Genomic DNA, 23,773 nt, shown 5'->3' with positions numbered 1-23,773 from the left:
CAAAAACATATTTCAAGATGGATATCATATTTTTTTTTTTTTAAATTCAAATTATTATTATGAGGAACAATTTTCTAAACGGACTTTACAACAACAAGTAACGATACGACAAATGGCGGTGTGCTGCCTAGAGGGTGTATACCACCAAATCAAATTCCATTGACGACAATAGTAACATATGTTGGTAAAACTCCTACCTGCAGCGTATCAATCGACATAAACGCCACGGATATAAATACTACCACCCCTCACCAATTAAAGTGAATAAAAAAAAAAGAAGGGAGTTAAGCTACTCATTTCTGAGATAACGGGTAGCGTCTATGACTACCCTAGTTCCGCACAAAATTCGAGTATTTTTTTTACAGGTACCCCATACATGTTTCAAGTATAAGGCTACTTGACACAGTGGTACTAGATGAAATCAAATTGCATACATTTTTTGCCCAGATGAAACTATTTTTTTACAACCAACATACTCAAATTCATCACCAACCACAGGGCTTGTGGTGTTCACTTCGGTGCACCTCCAACTTTGACCCAGCCGGAAGTTATTTGGTTTAGTACTACCTAGAATGAACGGCTTCAAGTAAATATTCTCTCTTTTTTCCTTTTATTTAATCTCGTCTGTTGCATTTCTTTTCAGACTGCTGATAGTGTTAACAAGGCAACGGACCCCGCGTTCTCAGACAGTGTTTATTGTCTGTGACAGATAGCATTACAATAACAACAGCAACGATAAGTACAACACCGAAACATAAAGACGCTAAAATACATCAATAGCAGACACGGAAGTTCTTGCCAAACTGGAAAAAAGCAGAAAAAAAGGTTTTTATAACATCCAGAGGAAATTTCAAAATAAACTGAAGGAAAACAAGATCCACCTTCCTATGCACTCACCCTCAGACCTCACAAACAACTATCGAGTGAACAATACATTACAGTGTGCATGGTTACTATATAAAAATACAAAAAATGCCCAGATATGTTAAAAGCAGAACCAATGCTAATCCGTAATCGAGACTGACAGTTGTAATTTGCCGAGTTCCAGACGGTAAACGGGAGAAGACGAATGGCTGAAAATAAACATCCTTGAAACGAACTGTGAGAAGACGTGATTTACAAACTGTGAACTATGACAGTAAACGTGGATTACAAAATACCCAGAGTACTAGTTACAGGGAACCCGCAGTAAACGTGATACAGTAAAGCAGAATCAGGATTGGCGGTAAACGTGGATTACAAAATATTCACAGTAACACACAACCAGCAGTAAACGTGATTTACAAGACGACAGCTACAGTAACGAAGAATCAGACGCGAGGTTGGTGAAGCAGGACTGACGGTAAACGTGAACTACAAAATGGTGAATCGAAGACAGTAAAGCGTGAAAGTCGGTAAACGTGAATCACAAATGATAACATCGTACAGGCTACATCGGCGCTTACAGATCTCTGATGAACTAAATTACCAAATGTTTCACATCAAACAGCCGATGATTACTTTGTGGTGTCGTTAAACAAAACGAACGTAAAACGTTTATAAAAGTGAAACATTCGTAGTCCGAATGGATATTTAGCCAAACATGAAAAATGAAGAACAACAAATGTAAATGGTGGAGGGTTTTTTTCCTGTTGACGTGTAGTGTCGTCTGCTGTTGACGTCTGCTACGTAAATACCGTCTGCATGGGAACCACGTGCTCTTCTCCCACAGAACAATCGGTGTCGATGCAAAGGTAATTTTACTGTAGAGTACTCAAATATACTAAAAAAAGGTTTTCAGTAAATGAAATTAATACTTTGTATATGTTAAAATAATAATATACATGTTTTAACGTATTACCGTATACATTATTTGACAGTAATAATTTTTTAATGAATTTCTTTTTCAATATTATTTCGATTAAAAAAGTCATTTGATATTACAAACTATATTGAGCTCACTACTACCCCATTTTCCCCACTTATCTGTAAATAGGAGATGGGTGGAGTGGAAACTGGTAGTATTTGTTTCAAAATGTGGCAGTGATATAAGGTAAGACAAGTTTTAAAAAGAAACTTATTTATAAAATGTTTCATATTATAATGTGTAATGTGAGTTTATTATATTTTTGACAACAGTCAAGAACAATTGTCAGGTAGAAAAAAATATGTTTGTGTTTCATGTATAATGGGTAAATTTGTGAGTTTATTATATTTTTGACAAACAATTATTCAACACAATACTGTTATTGTGAGTCAACACCAGTGTCTCGTAATATAATTTCCTTTTTTTCAACATCCATCAACAACAACGCAATTAATGATACCGGCGGAAGCTATAGGAAATAATGAATCCTGCTATATATTTATTTATATAATCCTAATTACCTCGTTACAACATTTTTATTATCCATTTTCTTCACTGTATTAACACAAGGTACTATAATGTTGCGAAACACGTCATTGTATGTATTTATGTAAAATGGGCATAGGCGTCCTAAATTGGGACGTAGGGTCAGCTACGTCAGCCGGTTAAACCAAATATTATTTGCATTTTGTAGATAAAATACGGTATTGCCATTGGCATCGGTGTACACGTAAGTGTTAATGTGCATGGACGTCCTAAATTAATATAGAGTGTAGAAGCGAGAAGAGTTGCGTCAAACTGTTAAACCTAATATCATTTGCTTTTAGTTGATAAAAGTTTTTAATATAAGTATGTTATACGTTTACATAAGACAATACGGTATTGCCATCGCCATCATTGTACACGTACTTGTTAATGTATATGGGTGCCCTAAATTGGGATGGAGGATGGGGACATGCGTCACACGATCAAACATAACTGATTTTGTTTAGTTTTTTAGTAGAAATATATATATATATATATATATATATATATATATATATATATATATATACCGTCTATAAATAGTGATATGGCCCTGAGATGGTCTCACCGGTCCATCAAAAGTGGTATTGCCCTGACCAATGAAAATAAAGATGAGACAAAATTCTATCCAACAAATGAGTAGGTAACGTAATGCAACGTCAACTGCTAATTCTAATGTAAACAAGCACAAACTTATGACAAAACGCTTTGCTGTCCTTCAGCAAAAAGATAACATATTTAGTTAGTCATACCGAGTTTAATTCCGCAAATACGACAAAAACAAGGTCAGTAATCGTCATTTTTTTTTTATGGAATATATCGCAGATTTAGAAACATACATGATACATCAAAATGCAGTTGGAATCGGCACTCACAGGATTTTATGTTACAAATAAAAAATGCATTTGAAGGTAATCGATAATTGTTCAGTATAAATGTATGTTAAGATTTATCACATTTTGTTTTTTATTTTGCTATTAATATGATTTTGGCACTTTTGCTGGTTATAATGTCTCGAATATGATTTTTTGTCTTAGTAATGTTTCAAGTGTTTATTTCCGCATTCCTCTGCTGTCATACAACGTCATAGGATTACGTGACGTCACTAAATCCCATCAGTTTTAACGCATTGCGGGGAAATAATAAGCGTTGGCGTATTTTGATTCTGATAAACGAAGCAGGAATGTACGAGTCTTATGGATGACATTATGTAATAAAACAATTATTGACGACATTTCGGGCAATGTCATGTTGTATGGACGGAAGAAATTGATATTGACCGAGGCCAACGGTCAATAATTGATATATATATATATATATATATAGCGTAGCGAAACGATTTTATACTACATTTGTGACTTTTATACATCGATAAATTCCTAAAAAATGAGAAACAATTCTTATAATTACAAACAGTATAAGAAGTGTACCTTAAAACACTCAAAAATAATTTCTTTCGTTCTTACCGTCAGCCATGTTCTGTAAATAAGCGTAGAAATACATGTATACATACTATTGGATATTTGTGGGGAGTTTTTTAACAGAATAAAAACAAAAAAAATATATATTGTAATTTTTTTAAATTTATAACATGAATATCTCATCCAGTTTCCCTTATTTTTTTAATCGAGAAAACAGGTCACTTCCTTGTTCTATTTTTAAAACGATCACCGAACTGGGTCATTGGGCTTCTCGCCCATCCAGCTAAAAATAGTTCCAATCGATCTTGGTCTTCCGTGATGACGTATTTTTATGAGGTTTATGGAAGGATAACGCTTGGTTTTTTAGTGACGTCAGCCAATCAGAATACAGTAAATCGTATAAATTCGGAAAGTTTGTAATTATATATACACACACACACACACACACACACACACACACACACACACACATATATATATATCATATAATATCTTACATTTACAGTGCAATCAAAGTATGTGATCTTTTTTAGATCACATACTTTAAGAATTTGATAACTTTGCAAATTAGATGTAAAATAGTCGAGGTCTCGGCACTAGGTTTATTGACATTTAAGCAAACGTACTTGGATGACACTCCATGTTTGACATATGCATTCATAATCAATATGCATTCATAATCAATATGTACTTTATTTTTGCTGGTCAACCAGACTATGTTTTTATTATACATATATGAACATGGAAATAAAGTTATTGTATTGTATTGTAATCATCAAATAAAAACATTTCAATGGCAATTTGACACTGAAAGCTGTCCAGCGTTCAAAAAACAAAAAAAACGTTAGCATAACTTTATTGTGATGTAAGGACATCCAAAATGACGCCATTCGAGTTTGACGTCATTTCCATTCAAAAATACACCGCGCTACATATTCTTACGTCATTTGAATATCTAGTAATGGCGATTGGAATTAAAGATGCGTGTACAGTTTACAAAAACACGTTGTATTAAGCTTGAGCTTATATGATAAAGAGATTATTACCCTCGTGTATTTCGGTATCGTCAATATCATATATTAGGAATAAAAATAATGTATTATGCGAGCCTCTGGTATGATATTGACGATACCGAAAAACACTGGTAATAACCTCTATATACATATATATATATATATATATATACAGTAGAATCTCAATGGCTCGAAAGCCCAAAGGTCGAACCTACCGGTATTCTCGAACCAAGAACAAAGTCCCGATTTTTCTCTCTATTAAACCCCTTTATTTTGGTGTTGATTAGTCGAATACCCCTAGGGTCGAACAGAAGCTTTCTCTCGAACCAGTTTATTGGTCCGAACTGTAAAATTAAACATATTTAGCTCGAACGGCTACGTCTATCCGAAGAAATATAAAAAATAATTTACGTATAATTTTTTCGTAGACCCTTTCACGCTTATCGTGTTGTTTATTTAGCACCTGTCGATAATTATTTTTCAGGTACAGACAATTGTAATGCGATAATCGTTAGATGAATAACCTTGCAAGTAAAATCCAATCAACTCATGAGTCAATCAGACCATCTCGCCCAGCCAGTTTTAGGGAAACATGCGAGGTTGTCCGAATGATTTTTGTGTTACAGAAGCACCCGACAACGGCCGAATGCATGGTTCGAACTACCCGATTGGTCGAACAGACTTTGATGCACCGACAGTGTTCGAGCCAATGAGATTCTACTGTATATATATATATATATATATATATATATATATATATATATATATATATATATATATATATATATATATATATATCTATATATGCTACATGGGTATATATATATATATATGTCTCGAATGCTTGGGTACTGCATATCTTTTACATGTCTCTTCACTAAACGCGGGGAATATTCCTGTAACCATAAGCGTCCTGGAGCAAAACCATCAAATTTGGGCAAAAATGATACACATATTCGGGCAAAATATGCTAACTTTTCAGCAAATAAAATACTGTTACATTATAAAAATTACAATTTACTTACATGTTCGTGCTTAGAATATGAATATGTTTATAAGTAAAGCATTTTTGGATATCGTAAGATTTTGTAATATCTCAATATCGAATTTTTTTTTCTAAATTAATTTCGTACACATGAATTTATCACATGTATTTCTTACAACCGTTACGGCCAAACAAAATTTAAAACAATTCGGCCAATGGTCATTCCAAATAAATATTTATATGTTTTCGTATAATGCTTATTCACTGCTGATAATCGGAAAGAGTAGACCATTGCGTGGCGGGTTTTCTCTCATTATTTGTGTGGTCCTTAAACCATATTTCCGTAATTTAATGTGATGAGTACGTCGTCAAATAAAACATTCCAAATTCCTTTCTCCTTTATCATGTTGATAACAAAAAAAATGGATATTACAAATTATAAAGGAGTCACCATCACTCACTCCCATTGGAAAATGAGTTTTGAAAATACATTTATTTATTCCAATGAGCTCTGTCCTGTGCTAGTTTTGATTTAGTAATCTAGTCTGGAAGTGACAGCCCTCTTTGTGGCGATCATCTACAGGAGATCGTTAATTGGACCCCGTTTCACGAAACGATCGTAGCGCTACGAGCACCTTAAGTACATAAGGTAGGTATGTACTTAAGGTGATCTTAGTTGATACGATTGCTTCGTGGAACGGGGCCCGGTAAAGGATCTCCTATAGATGAGGCGCTAGATAGATATTCATGGAATCAGTCACTATTTTGCCAAATATCCATTCGACTCTGCAGAGCACAATATTTCACGCGAACCGCCGTTCTGTTCGCGTGTCGGTTACGCAAAATTAAATTTACGCGAACCGCAAATCGGTTACGTCGTGACCTGTAGACGTTCAGAAATTAAAACTTGCAGACTTCACGATTACAATAAGTTTATTCATGCAGATATACTAATAGTATTCCGACAAATGTTTTAGACTGATTTTTAGATACTTAATGCGTGGCAAGCCAGTAGACAACGGTATATTGCAACGGTTGTAACTTGTGACCAAAGGCTCAGTATAGAGTCGAGCTAAAAGTTTTAAACAAATGTGCACGGACCGCTAAGGCGCCTAAATTATCTACTGCTATTCTATCTCTAAAGGAATATTTGTAGACACAATATTGGATTGCCTATAATTTTACAAAGGTTGAAATCGGTTTTAACGTAAACAAAAATGCAAAAATGTCACAAATACTAACATCGCATAATGATCTTCAAAATCAAATAATAAACATTTGGAACGTCACTGTAGTATAGAAGTATCAGCGATAAAGTGAAAGTAGCATCGCCACCACAAAATATCAGTGTCAAATTGTGATCTTTCTTTTTATGTTATTATAAGATTTATTTTTATTAATCTAATCATACACCAATGGGTAGCCTGTTTTATAGTTCAGAGGAACTGGACATGTGTTGTTTGGGTTTTTGGTGGGCTTTTTTTAATCTGCTGTATACTAAATTTTACATATCGGTGACAAATGGTAGCCTTTATTTGTTATTTATGAAAGAAAATTATTAGTCTAATCATGCACCAGGGAATGGGCATTTTTCCTCCAAATGTATCTATTTTGTTTCAGTACTGGGCTGATGTTTAGTCCTTTTACAATAGTATTAACTTCCGCAAGCTGCACAGAGGTTCTAGAATACGGTGGCCCGATGCCCGAGGACAATGGCTTTTAGATTCGGGCAACTAAAAATTACTTTTTGCGATCCCGATAGCAAGTGGTGAATAATAATAATAATAATAATAATAATAATAATAATAATTAATAATAAATCTACAACGCTACGATCGTACGAAAACAAAAGAAACATCTACAAGTCACTTCTTTCAATTTGCAAGCATTAGAGAAACTGTTTTATTTTTGTATTTTGTTTTAACTTTATGTTAAAAATTATGTATTTAAAATATAATTTCAACGTAACTTTGAGGTAACCGATCAGGTAATCCATAGGTTACGCAAATATAATTCACGTAACCGAACAATTGGTTACCTAGGTAAAAACCACGTGAACCGACTTCCGGTTACCCCAGATTTCGAAATATTGTCCCCTACTCTGTATTGTGCAGAGATACGGCCTTGATGACGGATAACGGGTTTGTCCTTCAGATTTGTGTGAATGTGAGTTTATTATATTTTTGACATATTAATTATTGAACACATTGTCAATATAGTTCCGATTTATCATAACATGGTTTCCTTTTTTCCAACCTGATTTAGCAACAACGCAATTAATGATACCGCCGGAAGCTATAGAAATTAATGAATCCTGCTATATATTTAAATTGCTTATACAATCCTAATTACCTCGTTACAACATTTTTAGTATCCATTTTCTTCACTGTATTAACACAAGCCACTATAATGTTGCGAAACACGTCATTGTATGTATTTATGTAAAATGGTCATGGGCGTCCTAAATTGGGACGTAGGGTCAGCTACGTCAGCCGGTTAAACCAAATATTATTTGCTTTTAGTAGACACAAATTTTTAATATAAGTCTTTTGTAAATTTACATAAGGCAATAAGGTATTACCAGTGACATCATAGTACACGTACGTGTTAATGTTAGTAGTAGGGAGGCCTGTATGGTGCCATGACCTACTTTCCCGTGATCACGTGACCTTGGTAGGAGACAATGGGCTTTTGTGTAGGAAACAATGGCCTTTGTATGGGGGGGGTGCAAGTGTATGGCCTTGGTAGGAGACAATGGGCTTTGTGTAGGAAACAATGGCCTTTGTATAGGGGGGGGGGGGGTGCAGGTGTATGGCCTCGGTAGGAAACAATGGCCTTTGTGTAGGAAACAATGGCCTTTGTATAGGTGGGTGCAGGTGTCTGACCTTGGTAGGAAACAATGGCTTTTGTGTAGGAGACAATGACACAATGGTCTTTGTGTAGCAAACAATGACACAATGGCTTTTTTGTGTAGGAAACAATGGCCTTTGTATAGGGGGTGCAGGTGTCTGGTCTCGGTAGGAAACAATGGCTTTTGTGTAGGAGACAATGGCACAATGGCCTTTGTGTAGGAAACAATGGTCTTTGTGTAGGAGACAATGACCTGGGTACAGGTGTGCGATCATGGTGTATTCAATTCAATGTATTGCATATTACCAAACAAACTGGTGTCAGCAAACAAATAAAAGCAAAGAAACAACAATAATTAATAATAACAATATGTACAGGCCAGGTGTAAGTCTGACGTTGGTTTTGGCTTCATTGTATAACGTCTACTGTGTTGTTGTATTTTTGTATTGACAGTGGACATACACGTGGATGTTTTTTCACAGTGTTTTATTCTAGACACCCAAAATAATAGCCGTTAAAATATGTCTCGTGGGGAAGGACTGTAACTGTTTGCTGACTGTTTGGTTTAAAGTGAGGCTTTCATGTCGCCAGACAAAATGCGTGTGTGATGATTTTCATTCATTTGTATTTCTTTAGCACATTGTCGACGTTTGTTAGTGTTTAGCGACATCACTAGAGAACATTGATTTATGAATCATCGGTTATTGGATGAAAAACATAATTTTGACAGTTTTAGAGAGGAAACCCGCTACATTTTTTCCATGAGTAGCAAGTGATCTTTTATATATACAATCTCATACCCCTTATGGGGCCAGTATTTCATATTTAAATACAAACTTTTGTGTGTGTGTGTGTGTGTGTGTGTGTGTGTGTGTGTGTGTGTGTGTGTGCGTGCGTGTGCTGGTGTTGACTGAATTAGGTCAAACGCGAAGGTGGTAACTAGTGTGTGTGTGTGTGTGTGTGTGTGTGTGTGTGTGTGTGAAACACTCCCAGCCCATTGCTATGGAGAAAGAACGTGTGACTGCAACTCAACGCTCCAACCTAACCTATGCTCTTTTAACTGCATTTTAAACACGAGTATTTCCCAAGAGTACAAGCCTTTATAAACAACCAGTGTATTATGTCTGGTATATCAAAGGTCGTGGTATGTGCTGTCCTGTACACACAACTCTTGCTACTATAAAGTAGCGGCAGAAATATTCAATCACAAATCTAGTTATAGAGTAAACAAAAAACAAACGCAATGGTTGAGAGAGAGAGAGAGAGAGAGAGAGAGAGAGAGAGAGAGAGAGAGAGAGAGAGAGAGAGAGGGAGGGAGGGGGGAGGGGGGGGGAGAGGGGGAGAGAGAGAGAGAGAGAGAGAGAGAGAGAGAGGGGGAGGGGGAGGGAGGGAGGGAGGGAGAGAGAGAGGGAGAGAGAGATGTCACACGTGATTAATCCATTAGTGTAAGTCGGCGACACGCGCGCCGCCATGGGTTTAACGAATAGTACGTGTTAACCAAAGGGAAATAGCTGCATTTTTAAACATAAAATTTCTCTAGAGTACTAGCCTTCGTACAGGGCTTTTTAATTATCAAATGGGTAAATACAGTGATCGATCTAGGATCGATCCCCGTCGATGGCCAAATAGGCTATAGCCAACCAGTGCATTATGTCTGGTATATCAAAGGCCGTGGTATGTGCTGTCCTGTACACACAGCTCTTGCTACTATAAAGTAGCGGGGTAGAAATATCCAATCACAAATCTAGTCATAGAGTAAAAAACACAAAAAAACGCAATGGTTTGGTTTTTAATTTTTTTCTTTCTAAAGTAAAATCACTATAGACAACTACACATGCAATGGACACACACTGGGTTACATCGAGAGGCCTTAAGGGCGACATGTGAATAATAGGAGTGTTCATTTCTCTTCATCTTCGTCGTCCTCCTCATCGTCGGTATCGTCGTCGTCTTGTTCATCCAAATATTCGCAATCCATGAACGATACTGATTTAATTTAGAACGAATCTGTGGTCTGAGATCTCTGTCTGGATTCACAAACTGAAGAATTTTCCTGGTGTTGGGACCTTTGTCAAAGTAATGCATATAGGTCAGAAAGCGAGAGTACATGTCTTTAAATAACTTCCATTGCAATGTCTTCATGTTTCTTTCGATGGCATTTTGGGACATGTTTTTATCTTCGTAGCGTTTCCTCTTGCTTTGGAGATAATCATGATTGATGTCGAATTCACGTTCCACCATGAGACGAATGCCTTCGTTTTCCAGATCGGACGACGGCTCTTCATTTCCCTCCTCGCACGTTTTCACGTGTCGCTGCAAGTCACTCCCGTCTTTAAAGACCAGACCACACGTATCGCAAGACTGCATCCTCTTGACCTTTTTCAGATAGGGTTCTACCTCATCATCTTCTTCGTCGTCACTTTCGTAGGCAGGTATGCCTGGTAGTTTTCTCTTGAATGCGTCCCTTTGCATGATTTGCACGTAGAGCTCTTTTTTCGACGGTGGTTGAAACTCTTCTGAGACATTCGTCGTTACGCTCGTGCTTTTATACCATTCGGACGGCCCCGTCTCTGCTGTGGTGGTAGTGGTGGTGGTGGTGGTGGTAGACCTTTAGCATGTTTTGGTTGAAAATGTCTTAACATGGCGTCTCTCCGAGAGAATGTGAAACCACATTCTGAACATGTGCTCTGCATGACGACTCTAAATGAAATGACCATATCTGACCCACATAGTTCCTTTTATAGTTTATTTAGAAATGCTTCTGCAGTTTCGGGGCTTTCCAGCCCGTACCACTTTGTTGTTGTTGTTGTTTCCGTTTCAGATCGGCCTTGGCTTGCTCTACCACCTGTTGTGTTGGGGACACCATGACGACTTTGGGTGTCGGAGGCTTGTTCTGTTCCTCTTTTTCTTTTTTCCATGTAGGGTCATACAGTTCTAGACATCGATCTACACTGTACATCATCTGACTTTTTCCACCACGTTGCACTGGAAAATGAGGTTGAAGTTTACCTCTGCCTGCAGTTTATAGAAACGGGTCCACTTATCCACGTCGGGTACATATAACTTGTACTGGTCTGACATGTTGCTCCTCTGAAGGTTCTACCTCAAATGACGAGTTTTCCAAAACTATTTTACATATATACCTTATGACGCATAAAGATATGGTACAGGAATGTTTGAATGTGTGTGATACGTATGACCAGTGCCCCTCCTCCCAGGCACAAATCTCATCGTGCGAGCTCCCAAAAAACATCGTTACCAACATATTACCCTTTACCAGTGTCACTACCATAGGGACACGTCCAGAGACACACTCATGGACTCAGGACATAACTAAAAAAAGCTGTGTTGCAGTCACGCGTTCTTTCTCCATAGCAATGGGCTTGGAGTGTTTTCACACACACACACACACACACACACACACACACACACTAGTTTGTATTTAATTATGAAATACTGGCCCCATAAGGGGTATGAGATTGTATATATAAAAGATCACTTGCTACTCATGGAAAAAATGTAGCGGGTTTCCTCTCTAAAACTGTCAAAATTATATTTTTCATCCAATAACCGATGATTCATAAATCAGTCCTCTAGTGATGTCGCTAAACACAAACAAACTTTGACGGTCAGTGTGCATACCATAACAAATTTATTCTGCTACTTAAGACGGGCACGCGTCGGCATGTCTTTTGCAGTTCACCTGGTTTCATAAACACTCGGAGAGGCGTAATAAAATGCCTTTGTATGAGGGCTGATGAAGAGGTCTGATAAAGTACTCCTCTATTATAAAGCGAATGAATGAATGGCTGAATGAATGGCTTAATGACGGCAACAAAGAAAACGTCGACAATGTGCTAAAGAAATACAAATGAATGAAAATCATCACACACGCATTTTGTCTGGCGACATGAAAGCCTCACTTTAAACCAAACAGTCAGCAAACAGTTACAGTCCTTCCCCACGAGACATATTTTAACGGCTATTATTTTGGGTGTCTAGAATAAAACACTGTGAAAAAACATCCACGTGTATGTCCACTGTCAATACAAAAATACAACAACACAGTAGACGTTATACAATGAAGCCAAAACCAACGTCAGACTTACACCTGGCCTGTACATATTGTTATTATTAATTGTTGTTTCTTTGCTTTTATTTGTTTGCTGACACCAGTTTGTTTGGTAATATGCAATACATTGAATTGAATACACCATGATCGCACACCTGTACCCAGGTCATTGTCTCCTACACAAAGACCATTGTTTCCTACACAAAGGCCATTGTGCCATTGTCTCCTACACAAAAGCCATTGTTTCCTACCGAGACCAGACACCTGCACCCCCCTATACAAAGGCCATTGTTTCCTACACAAAAAAGCCATTGTGTCATTGTTTGCTACACAAAGACCATACAGGCCTCCCTACTACTAATGTTGATTGAAAACATATTTTATTGAATACACACACACACACACACACACACACACACACACACACACAGAGACACACACACACACACATACACACATACACACACACACATACACACACACATACACACACATACACACACACACACACACACACACACACACACACACACACACACACACACACACACACACATACACACACACACACACACACACACACACACACACACACACACACACACACACACACACACACATACACACACATACACACACACACACACACACACATACACACACACAAATGATTGGACACAAGTTATCCAATTACGAGGCAGTCCTAATTACAAACATTAAATTGTACAATAATGGCGACTGCAATTGTAAATACATAAATTAATTAATTAAAGTAATCATAGTACACGTACGTGTGAATGTACATTATCATTAGCGCCATCATCGTTATCATCACCATCGCTATCACCACCACCACCATCATTATCAGCATCATAACAATCATCATTATCACCACCACTATCAATGATCACCATTATTATTATAATCATCATTAATATCATCATCATCATCACCATCATCATCACCACCACCACCACCATCATCATTATCACAACAATAACATTATTATGATGATGATCATCATCAACATCAAAATCATCATATCATCATGATTACCACCACCACCATCATCGTCATCATCACCACCACCATTATCATCATCACCAACACCATTATCATCATCATCACCACTACTACCACCACCACCATCATCATCATAATCATACTTATCACCACCACCATCATCACCACCATCAAAATCAAAATCATCATGATCAACAACACCATCATATTCATTATCAGAATCATCATCATTATTATCAATATATTCACCTTTCAGGATTAAAGAGGAACGATGCGATCATGGACGCCAGCTTCACCGGAGCGCCAGCATGACGTCATCAAACAACGTCGACGTCATCGTGCCACCCAAAGTGACGGCTCTCAGCAACGAGAACACCGTGATCAGCATCCCGCACTTGGAAGAAAACTCATTAACTCCCAATGACGCCATTGTCCAAACGGACAGAGAATCAGTGCTCAAAACACAGGAAAACCCGGACAGCCGGAGCCTAGCGCCGTCCGACACATTTTCATCTATGACTCCAGAGTGCACGAGCGCCGCTACAACACCCAGATTTGTTAAACGGGAAGTGTCCAGTCTGAACTATATTTCCGAACCTGTGTATCGTCTGCTCAAAGGTCATGTCGGTGATCTTGGTGACATCAAACCAAGAGTGATTCGCCTCTTTGTGGTGGCTTGCTGCAGTGGTAAGTATTGAGGCTTTCTGGCAGAAAATAATTTGAGGGTATGTAATAAAAACAAAATAGATCATAAATGCCCCTACTAGGGATGGGACGGTTCGTTTTTTTATTTCGATTTTTGGTCCACGGTTCGATTTATTCACGATACGTTTTACAAGTAGTACAAGTAGGCCTACGCCAATTATCATACATACATTTTTATAAACTATTTTAAGAGCAAAACATTTTATTTTTAATGGTCATTTGTAAAATAATTCCGAATATAAAATTATATCTTGACTAGAAAACAAAAATTGCATTTTTACCATGCTATGCTAGAATATTGGATCTGGAATACTTTGGGCAATGTTTTCCCCAGGATTTGAGTTCAGAGAGTTGGCAAAATAATTTGGGGGCGAGAATGCTAAGGATAATCTCTCCGGTATTTTTTTTAAAATTCAGTTGTCTTTACATGCATTCTGGAGTACATAATATATGGGTGTGACCGTGTCATGTACACATTATAGAAATCTAAAAGAAAGATATATGTTAAGACATATTTCTGTAATGTTTGTTATTACATTGATAATGTCATATTTTTTTATGAGAAGTGTATATATATATATATATATATATATATATATATATATATATATATATATATATATATATATATATATATTAAAGTATGGATTACTCGATATAAGCACACATACATAATATATAGGTCTACTATTGATTATTTAACTCAACACAAGTTACATAAAAAGGTATCACTGATTAAAAAAGGATAAGCAATCACAAGTACATGCACATAATATATAATAGTGAATTATTTAACTAATTATTATTATTTATTTTGTTTTGCTTGTACTGAAATTGAAAAAGGAAATTTGCAAAGATTTATTTAAAAAAACAAAACAAAACAAAGTGCAAAGTAGTTTGCGTACATTGTAGTTCAGGAACTGCGGACGATTTCGTCCCGATAAAAACTTACGGAAATTAGCGATGTTGAATCGTTTTAAATTAATATGCCGGAAATTGGGCGCCATTTTATAATTCTTGAAGTTAACCAGTCTTTCATTTTTTTCAATTTTCACAACTGGGACGAAACATACTTTAAATTTTTATTCTCTCGGCGGATTAATCACAGAGGTCAGTCCCTATTTTGGGATGTTACAATTTTTACAGTCCAGGCAAGAAATTCGCGGGTTCTGTGCAGGATCCGAACAGCACTTATCGCCCATGCAAACATGTCCGGTTTAAGGGAATCGAATGCTGTGATTGGCCGAAATACTTTACGGGTCATTAGGATAGAAAGGCGAAATAATAGAAGGAAAGTAAGAAAGTAATGTTTTATTTAACGACGCACTCAACACATTTTATTTACGGTTATATGGCGTCGGATATATGGTTATAAGGACCACACAAATATTGAGGGAGGAAATCCACTGTCGCTACTTCATGGGCTAGTCTTTTCGATTAGCAGCAAGGGATCTTTTATATGCACTATTCCACAGATAGGATAGTACATACCACGGTCTTCTAGGGCCGTAGCTAGGATTTTTTGTTCGGGGGGGAGGGGGACTGAGTAGTTAATAGTCTAAAACACACACACACACACACACACACACACACACACACACACACACCGCTAGCTACGACCCTGCCTTTGTTACACCAGTTATGTAGCTCTGGCTAGAACGAGAGAATTAATAGAACGGCTTCCTGCAATTGATGGTATCTTCCGACACCAGTGTCTTAGATCTTACCAGTTACTTTCGACCCTCACACCTTTCAAAATTACTGTTTCATCACTTTTACTAGTTTCTATAGAGGTATAATTTTTCTCGATGTTTTAACAATCATCTGGGGTTTTCTTTCGCAAGTAGGGCCTAGCATCTTGCATATCATTTCTAGGGCTAACTCTGGCACTCGCTAAATTCGACAACAGCGAATTTCTAAAAACAATTGGCGAATTTTATTTTAATTCGTGGAAATAATTTGTTATAATAATTAATATTTTGTAAAAAAAAAAAAACTTTTGAAAATTTATCAGATAATTTGGCGAAATTGTCTACTCGCCCAGAACTAGCCCATCGCATGAAAAATGTTTTATATTTTCAGATAGCATCAGTGAAAGGACAATCTTAGAAACGAAAATATTCCCATCATTGAAACGGTTTTGTGCTGAGAGAAAATATTGTTTGGAACTTGTCGACAGTAACTGGCCAACGTGTTGTCATGTGAAAGAAATAAGAAGAGAGTTATCTCAACAACTGCTTCAAGATTGTATTCTGACGTCATCACTTGTTCTCGTTCTGGTATTTGTTATGCAGCGATAGAATTTTCAATATTGTTAAGTTTTTTTTTATTGTTGTTATTTGTTTTTGTTCTGGGGGTTTTGTGGATTTTATTTTTTTTTATTTATTTATTTATTTATTTATTTATTATTTCTTTTTTTCTTCTTTTTGTGTGTATATGTGTGTGTGTGTGTGTGTGTGTGTGTGTTTATTTTTTTTGTTTTTGTAATTATAAGGTAGCAAACTACATTTAAAATGCCCTTTTTAGTTTAACTGCAGAATACATTATAGTACTATGCTCTGGCTGGTTGTATGGAATGACCCTACTCAAATGATGTTGGCTAGGTACGACTCTATAATTTGATATAGCAAGCCTGGTTTTCATAAAATCTGTAATGGATGCCCATTAACACAATAACACTGAGCTACACCCACTCCAGTTTTGTTTATTTCTTTTTACTTATTTTCCTGCTTATAGCCAATTAAAGTTCAAGCACGTTGTCCTGGGCACAGTTATCTGGACTGCCTGTCTAAGACAGACGGTTAGTGGCCGTACGTCTCCCCACTGGGTCGTTAAACTAACTCCCTCTGAGAGGGAGCCGGTACTGAGATATGAACCCAGTACTCACCAGCCTTAAATCCGATGGTTTAACCACTACACCACCGAGTACGGTATATCTTCCGAGTTGACGATGTGCAATAATTGTCCACATGCAATTTCAGTATTTAACGGCGACGCTAATTTGCGCCCGCTGTACGGTACATGTTCCGAGTTGACGAAGTGCAATAATTGTCCACCTGCAATTTCAATATTTGACGGCGACGCTAATTAGCGCCCGCTGTTTACGACCTCGCGCACTTGATATTCGATTCACCTCGAGCCTGGCGTTTGATTTTCCCTAGGTGTGTTTGTTTTTCAAGAAGCTTCTGATGTCTGTTCGCTGGCTCCCTCTCTCTCTCTCTCTCTCAGACCATTAGTACCTCGACGATGAGACAATCAATGTACGCCATTATCAACAGGAGTGGATGTAACTATATGACCTTCCGCATGAGGTACGATCGATCCAGCTCTTCTCAGACCCACCGGACCGGCCTCGGTCGTGTAGTAGATCGTATCTCTGCACAATGCAGAGCCTAATGGGCATTTGACAAAACAGTGGCTGATTCCATGAATCTCTATCTAGTCACTCCCGAAGACTTAAAGACTGGTAGCTACTGGGTTCACATCCTGGTCAGTGCTGGCTCTAACTGAGATTGACTTTTAACGACACAATACAATACAAAAAAAAGTTTGTTTTGTTTAACGACACCACTAGAGCACATTGCACACCACTAGAGCACATTGCTTCATTAATCATCGGGTATTGGATAATACAATACAGTACAATAAATCAGTACAATAAATTATAATACAATACAACACAATACAATACAATACAACACAATACAATACAATGCAATGCAATGCACAATACAATACAATATTGATGGCAAGCTTTGTATGTATACATTGGGTAGATGTAAGATAACTACACTGCCCTTTCTCTCACTAAAGGGTAATAAGTAACAACTAACCCATTGTCCTGGACAGACAGCAAAATATGGCCGAGGTGCGGTGCCAATGTGCAAAATCAAAATAGTTGCAACAACAATTTTGTTTCCCTTTCACACTTTATATTAAAGCATAATATTTTAAACACCTACTAGCGATTACGGTGATGAAATACTTTTAAACAAACATCTCTTTCCTCTTTTTCAGATTTTCCTCAACAATAAACTAGAGTATTCAGTTCCGCGCCAAATTAACTCTTCGGATTTTGAAGACATTCGTACCAGGCTACAACCCAACAGTGACGAACGTTTCCTTCTTGAATCTTGTTATACCAAGAGTAATTCAGACGTTTACACGCTGTGCGTGTGCAGCGAGTGTGATAAGACAAAATTGAACAGTCAGTGCAATAGAATAGACCGGCTCATTGCATTGTTTCAGCAAAACATGACTGAATGCCAGGCTGAGAAATATCTGCTATCTGGTAAGAAATGTTAATAAAAGTTTTGTTTTGTGTAACGACACTACTGGTTAATCGTCAGCTAATGGATGTTAAACATTTATTAATTCTAACTTGTAGTCATTAGAGGAAACCCGCTACATTTTTTCTTATGCAGCAAGGGATTTTTTATATGCACTTTCCCACAGACAGGAAAGCACATACCACGGTCTTTGTCCAGTTGTGGTGCACTGGTTGGAACGAGAGAAAAACAACAATCAGCTGAATGGATCTACCGAGGTGGTTCGATCCTGCGACGCAAGCACCTCAAGCGAGCACTCAACCGACTGAGCTAAGTCCCGCCCCCTGAAATGTTAATAAAGACATTTATCCCAGTTATTAGGCAGTGTTCTGCTATTGCAGCCTTTTGTGGCCGTTAAATTACTCATTACTAACAAGTTCTTGCCTAAATGGTTAATTCCCGCAAATTCAATGTGTTTCTGATCGTCTTGGTGCTTGTAACAGTTAAAAATGTAACATCAGTTGAACAGAAAAGCTACAGACTTTTGGAATTAGGAAAGAAAGAAAGAAAGAAAGAAATGTTTTATTAAACGACGCACTCAACACATTTTATTTACGGTTATATGGCGTCAGACATATGGTTAAGGACCACACAGATTTTGAGAGGAAACCTGCTGTCGCCACTACATGGGCTACTCTTTCCGATTAGCAGTAAGGGATCTTTTATTTGCGCTCCCCACCGGCAGGATAGCACAAACCATGGCCTTTGTTGAACCAGTTATGGATCACTGGTCGATGCAAGTGGTTTACACCTACCCATTGAGCCTTGCGGAGCACTCACTCAGGGTTTGGAGTTGGTATCTCGATTAAAAATCCCATGCTTCGACTGGGATCTGAACCCAGTACCTACCAGTCTGTAGACTGATGGCCTAACCACGACGCCACCGAGGCCGGTTTTGGAATTAGGATTAGAGACTCTATTGTAATACTTTTAGCCCAGTGTTGGATTCATATAGGTTTCGAGGAGCCAGCACTTTACCTCAGTTTCTTTACCAACTGTTGAAATACAAATTAAACTAATTAAACGAACCACCAGTGTGCATTAGCAGTGCCCACGCCGATTCTTCTTCAGCATAAATAAATGTGTTGTGTATGTGCGACCGATGCGAGCACGACACAAGACCATTTCACTCTTCCTGTACTGCTTATAAGAAGACTGCCACTTTCCAGGACTGGAATGACAGAATGCAGCTTGTTCGCAACCGCACCGTACAAAGTTGAAAATATATATTGGTTAATATCACGTTTATACGGTCTAAGGTCAGTGTAAGGCACACCAACCCTGACATGATGCAAAATTAATGCAGACTTGGCAGCTACATCTGCCTATTCATCACCCCAGTATGGTTGGGAATCCAACAAAATACATTGTCTTTATTGGCAATGGATAAAATTGTACGTCATCCACAGACTGGCGTAGCCAGGATTTTAAATTGGGAGACAGGACAGCCCACTATTGGGGTGGGTGGGGGGTGGGTGGGGGGCAACCCACTATTAGATGGCCAACCCACACTATGTATGTATGTATTGATGTATTGATGTATGTATGTATGTATGTATGTATGTATGTATTGATGTATGAATATCTATATATTGTACTATGTATGTCGAGGTTGACTGTTATATACATAGATATTAACGCACTGGCGCAGGGGATAATTAAATCCTTTCTGGCCTCACAAATTGTTCCATGCCGTTGCTGGGACTCGAACCTATGGCAGCGAATCGCCCGCAACTTGCAGACTTGCCACGATACCTTTTGAGCTATTGTATTTATGTATGTGTGTGTATGTGTGTGTGTGTGTGTGCGTGTGTGTGTGTGTGTATGTGTGTGTGTGTGTGTATGTATGTATGTATGTATGTATGTACGTATGATTTTATAAAATTTAATACAGTAAAAAAAATACAGTACGCCACTGTCCACAGAATGGCCTGGCGGTATTCTTGAAGACGTTAGGCTACATCAGCGCCAACGTTTGCAAACTATTTTGACTGGTTCCCGACACGGCCATTCAGTATGTAACTGTGTAGCATGAAAAACATTCTAGCGAACGTTAGCGACAAGAGGCTGACTGGCGTTATCCCAGATGCCTTGCACTGTTTAATAGTCATCAAATAATTCTTGAATATAAAACAGAAGCAAAATTCGATACTCAGAGTGGAAGGATAAATATTTATTTATCCATCATGGTCTGACGTCGAAGTATTTGTTCGCTACAACGGTTAACAGTGCGTTTTATAAACATCTAGATCAGCAGCAAATTCGGTGAGGTTTATTTTGCTTAGAATGGAGCATGTGACGTGTGCGTATTGATAATGAACACCTTCAGAATAGAACAAATGTTTATTACACTCGTATACAATGATTGATTGACGTCAGGTAGTACCGTGAACTATTCTAGAAAATATCACGTGGGTGGACGTTGGATGGGCGTGGGGTGGGCGTGGGGTGGGTAGAGATGGAGGTTGTGACCTTCTGGTGATTTATGTGGGATGTGTGGTTATTTTCAAAAATGGATATTGAAAAATTGTATTTTTGTTTCTGGTACTGTACTACATCTAGAAATGTTTTTCAAGGTTATTTTATTTCATGCATGCAAGAAACACTGTATGTATGTATGTATGTATGTATGGTGTATGTATGTATGTATGTATGTATGTATGTGTGTGTGTGTGTGTATGTGTGTGTGTGTGTGTATGTATGCGTGTATGTATGAATGTGTATGCGTCCGTCCGTCCGTACATATGTACGTGTGTGTCTTCTAAGAAACAGTTATCAAATGTTTGATATCCAATAGCCGATTATTAATAAATCAATGTGAACTAGTGGTGTCGTTAAACAAAGCAAACTTGTGTGTGTGCGTGCGTGCGTGCGTGCGTGCGTGCGTACGTACGTATGTAGTATTTTATTATTATTATTATACATGGGATTTTTTTTTTAATGTGCTTGTTATATTGCATTATTGTTATACTGTATTTAGATATAAAAAAACAACAACATGTTTTTAGCACAAGAGGATGAACTGACGTCGGCGCTGACGTTGAGCGGAATTCAGCCGGGACACGTCGTCATGATCAACAGGAACTTCGTCAGGCTTCAGGATCACTTGGCGCCCAACTACTTTAACATGAACGACGGCGTGATCGACAAGCACTCGCAGGCGAAGATTCACCAGCTGAAGGAACTCGTCGAGTCCATTATTCCCGGAGCCAACGTCATCCGGCACAGCGTCAAGTGGAAGTCGTTGGACAATGACCTTGGAGAGACGTTCGAGGACCGCGAGTATTTGAAGCGATTTACCACAGAAGTGGAAGCCGCCGTTCTCAAGGTCATTGGCGATCACGTGGACACCGAGGACAGGTCTCCGTATAATAATTATACAGGTAAGTACTGACCAATCGAAACAGGCGTTAGTGAAGGAAGGAAGGAAGGAAGGAAGGAAGGAAACTCTTTTGACGTTCCTATAATACACTATTCGAGGTTTAGGCACGTCTGTCCTGGGCACGAGTTCTGATCTCCTGTCCAGGACATAAAGGCGTTAGTGGCGATGATACGATCTAATATACAGCTCAGATTCTATCTTAGTTATTTATTCAGCAACAGCGAACAAACAATAACGTTCGCAATAACTGTTTGATTGTAATCATTTGGTTTAATGTAAACCGGCCTCGGTGGCGTCGTGGCAGGTCATCGGTCTACAGGCTGGTAGGTACTGGGTTCGGATCCCAGTCGAGGCATGGGATTTTTAATCCAGATACCGACTCCAAACCCTGAGTGAGTGCTCCGCAAGGCTCAATGGGTAGGTGTAAACCACTTGCACCGACCAGTGATCCATAACTGGTTCAACAAAGGCCATGGTTTGTGCTATCCTGCCTGTGGGAAGTGCAAATAAAAGATCCCTTGCTGCTAATCGGAAGAGTAGCCCATGTAGTGGCGACATCGGGTTTCCTCTCAAAATCTGTGTGGTCCTTAACCATATGTCTGACGCCATATAACCGTAAATTGGCCTCCGATCACAGTTATCTTCCCATTTGGTTGACAAAAATCCGAAAATATATCAGCACAAGTAGTCTTCTGTTTGAGTGTGGTTAGTTAATGACAGACAGCTTTGAAGTGGCAACTATTGGACTGAAGTTTGCAAACATGTGTAACTTGTTAACATTGAAGACCTTTTTGTGGGTAATTCCGATCCATGCAAAAGTAATGCTTTTTGTGTAAAATAAATATCCTCCAGTCAGGTTTAGTGGGTGTGTTTGATTAAACAAATATCCTGGAAGAAACAGCTGGACAACAGGGGTTGTCCTTTTCAGGGTATGTTTCCCCCAGACAGGCAAAGGTGCATAAAAAATCAATAGGCCTATTGATATTAATAAAAGTGATATAGTCACTAACGCTATATAGAAACATATAGCGTAAATAATTGTGGTCTGTGGCCAGTTCAGCCCGATTGAGCAGAAAAACGTTCGCAAGACTGGTTTATTCGCTTTGCGTTAAATCAAATGTCAATGACCACACCAGAGACAATCACATAGTGAACGCGAACGTTAGCGTTGCTCGCTGAACATTGCTGAACACGGAACAGGTATTCTCTGGCCGTAGCTAACCTGCTGTCTTTCATAAAGTTTGATGCTGGTAGGTACTGGGTCCGAATCGAATAAAAAAAAGAAGAAAAAGAGCGAAGATTCACGCTTGCATTTGCGCATCCAGGGGGGATGGCTATGCCTACAGGCGTCACGTGACCACTCTCCTATTTGAAGTGCCTTTTTAATGACTTGTTTTTTTGTTGTTGTTTTGGGGTGTTTTGGGTTTTTTTTTATTCTTCATCCACAGTTTAATACACTAAATTACACACCCCCCCCCCCCCCCCAAAACAAAAAAAACGCCTCTGAGCATCTCTATTTCAAAACGTTCCGGAGAGCATATCCCCCGAACCCCAGATCCGCCTTTTTGACAAACTCAAATTGTCATTTTTATAATTTTGTGACACCCCCCCCCCCCCCCCCCC

The 23,773-nt window shown here is 38.3% G+C and overlaps 1 protein-coding gene across 2 annotated transcripts in view; it reads left to right on the top strand.

Annotated features, from left to right (window-relative positions):
• The window catches only part of LOC121388670, a 49,424-nt gene that overhangs the window by 9,340 nt on the left and 16,311 nt on the right, over positions 1–23,773 (top strand). Inside the window, exons 2-6 of one of the 2 annotated variants that reach the window (XM_041520115.1) lie at positions 644–1,733; positions 13,992–14,422; positions 16,523–16,719; positions 18,458–18,731; positions 21,777–22,151. In XM_041520115.1, the coding sequence (XP_041376049.1) occupies positions 1,684–1,733; positions 13,992–14,422; positions 16,523–16,719; positions 18,458–18,731; positions 21,777–22,151 (1,327 nt within the window). In that variant the 5' untranslated portion in view covers positions 644–1,683. The other variant, XM_041520116.1, reaches the window with a different exon arrangement.

The sequence above is a fragment of the Gigantopelta aegis genome, chromosome 14 (genome assembly GCF_016097555.1).
Source record: "Gigantopelta aegis isolate Gae_Host chromosome 14, Gae_host_genome, whole genome shotgun sequence".
In the NCBI taxonomy this organism is placed as follows: Eukaryota; Metazoa; Mollusca; class Gastropoda; order Neomphalida; family Peltospiridae; genus Gigantopelta; species Gigantopelta aegis.
The sequence above is the reverse complement of the archived record's forward strand: the minus strand, read 5'-3'. Positions and strand labels throughout refer to the sequence as shown.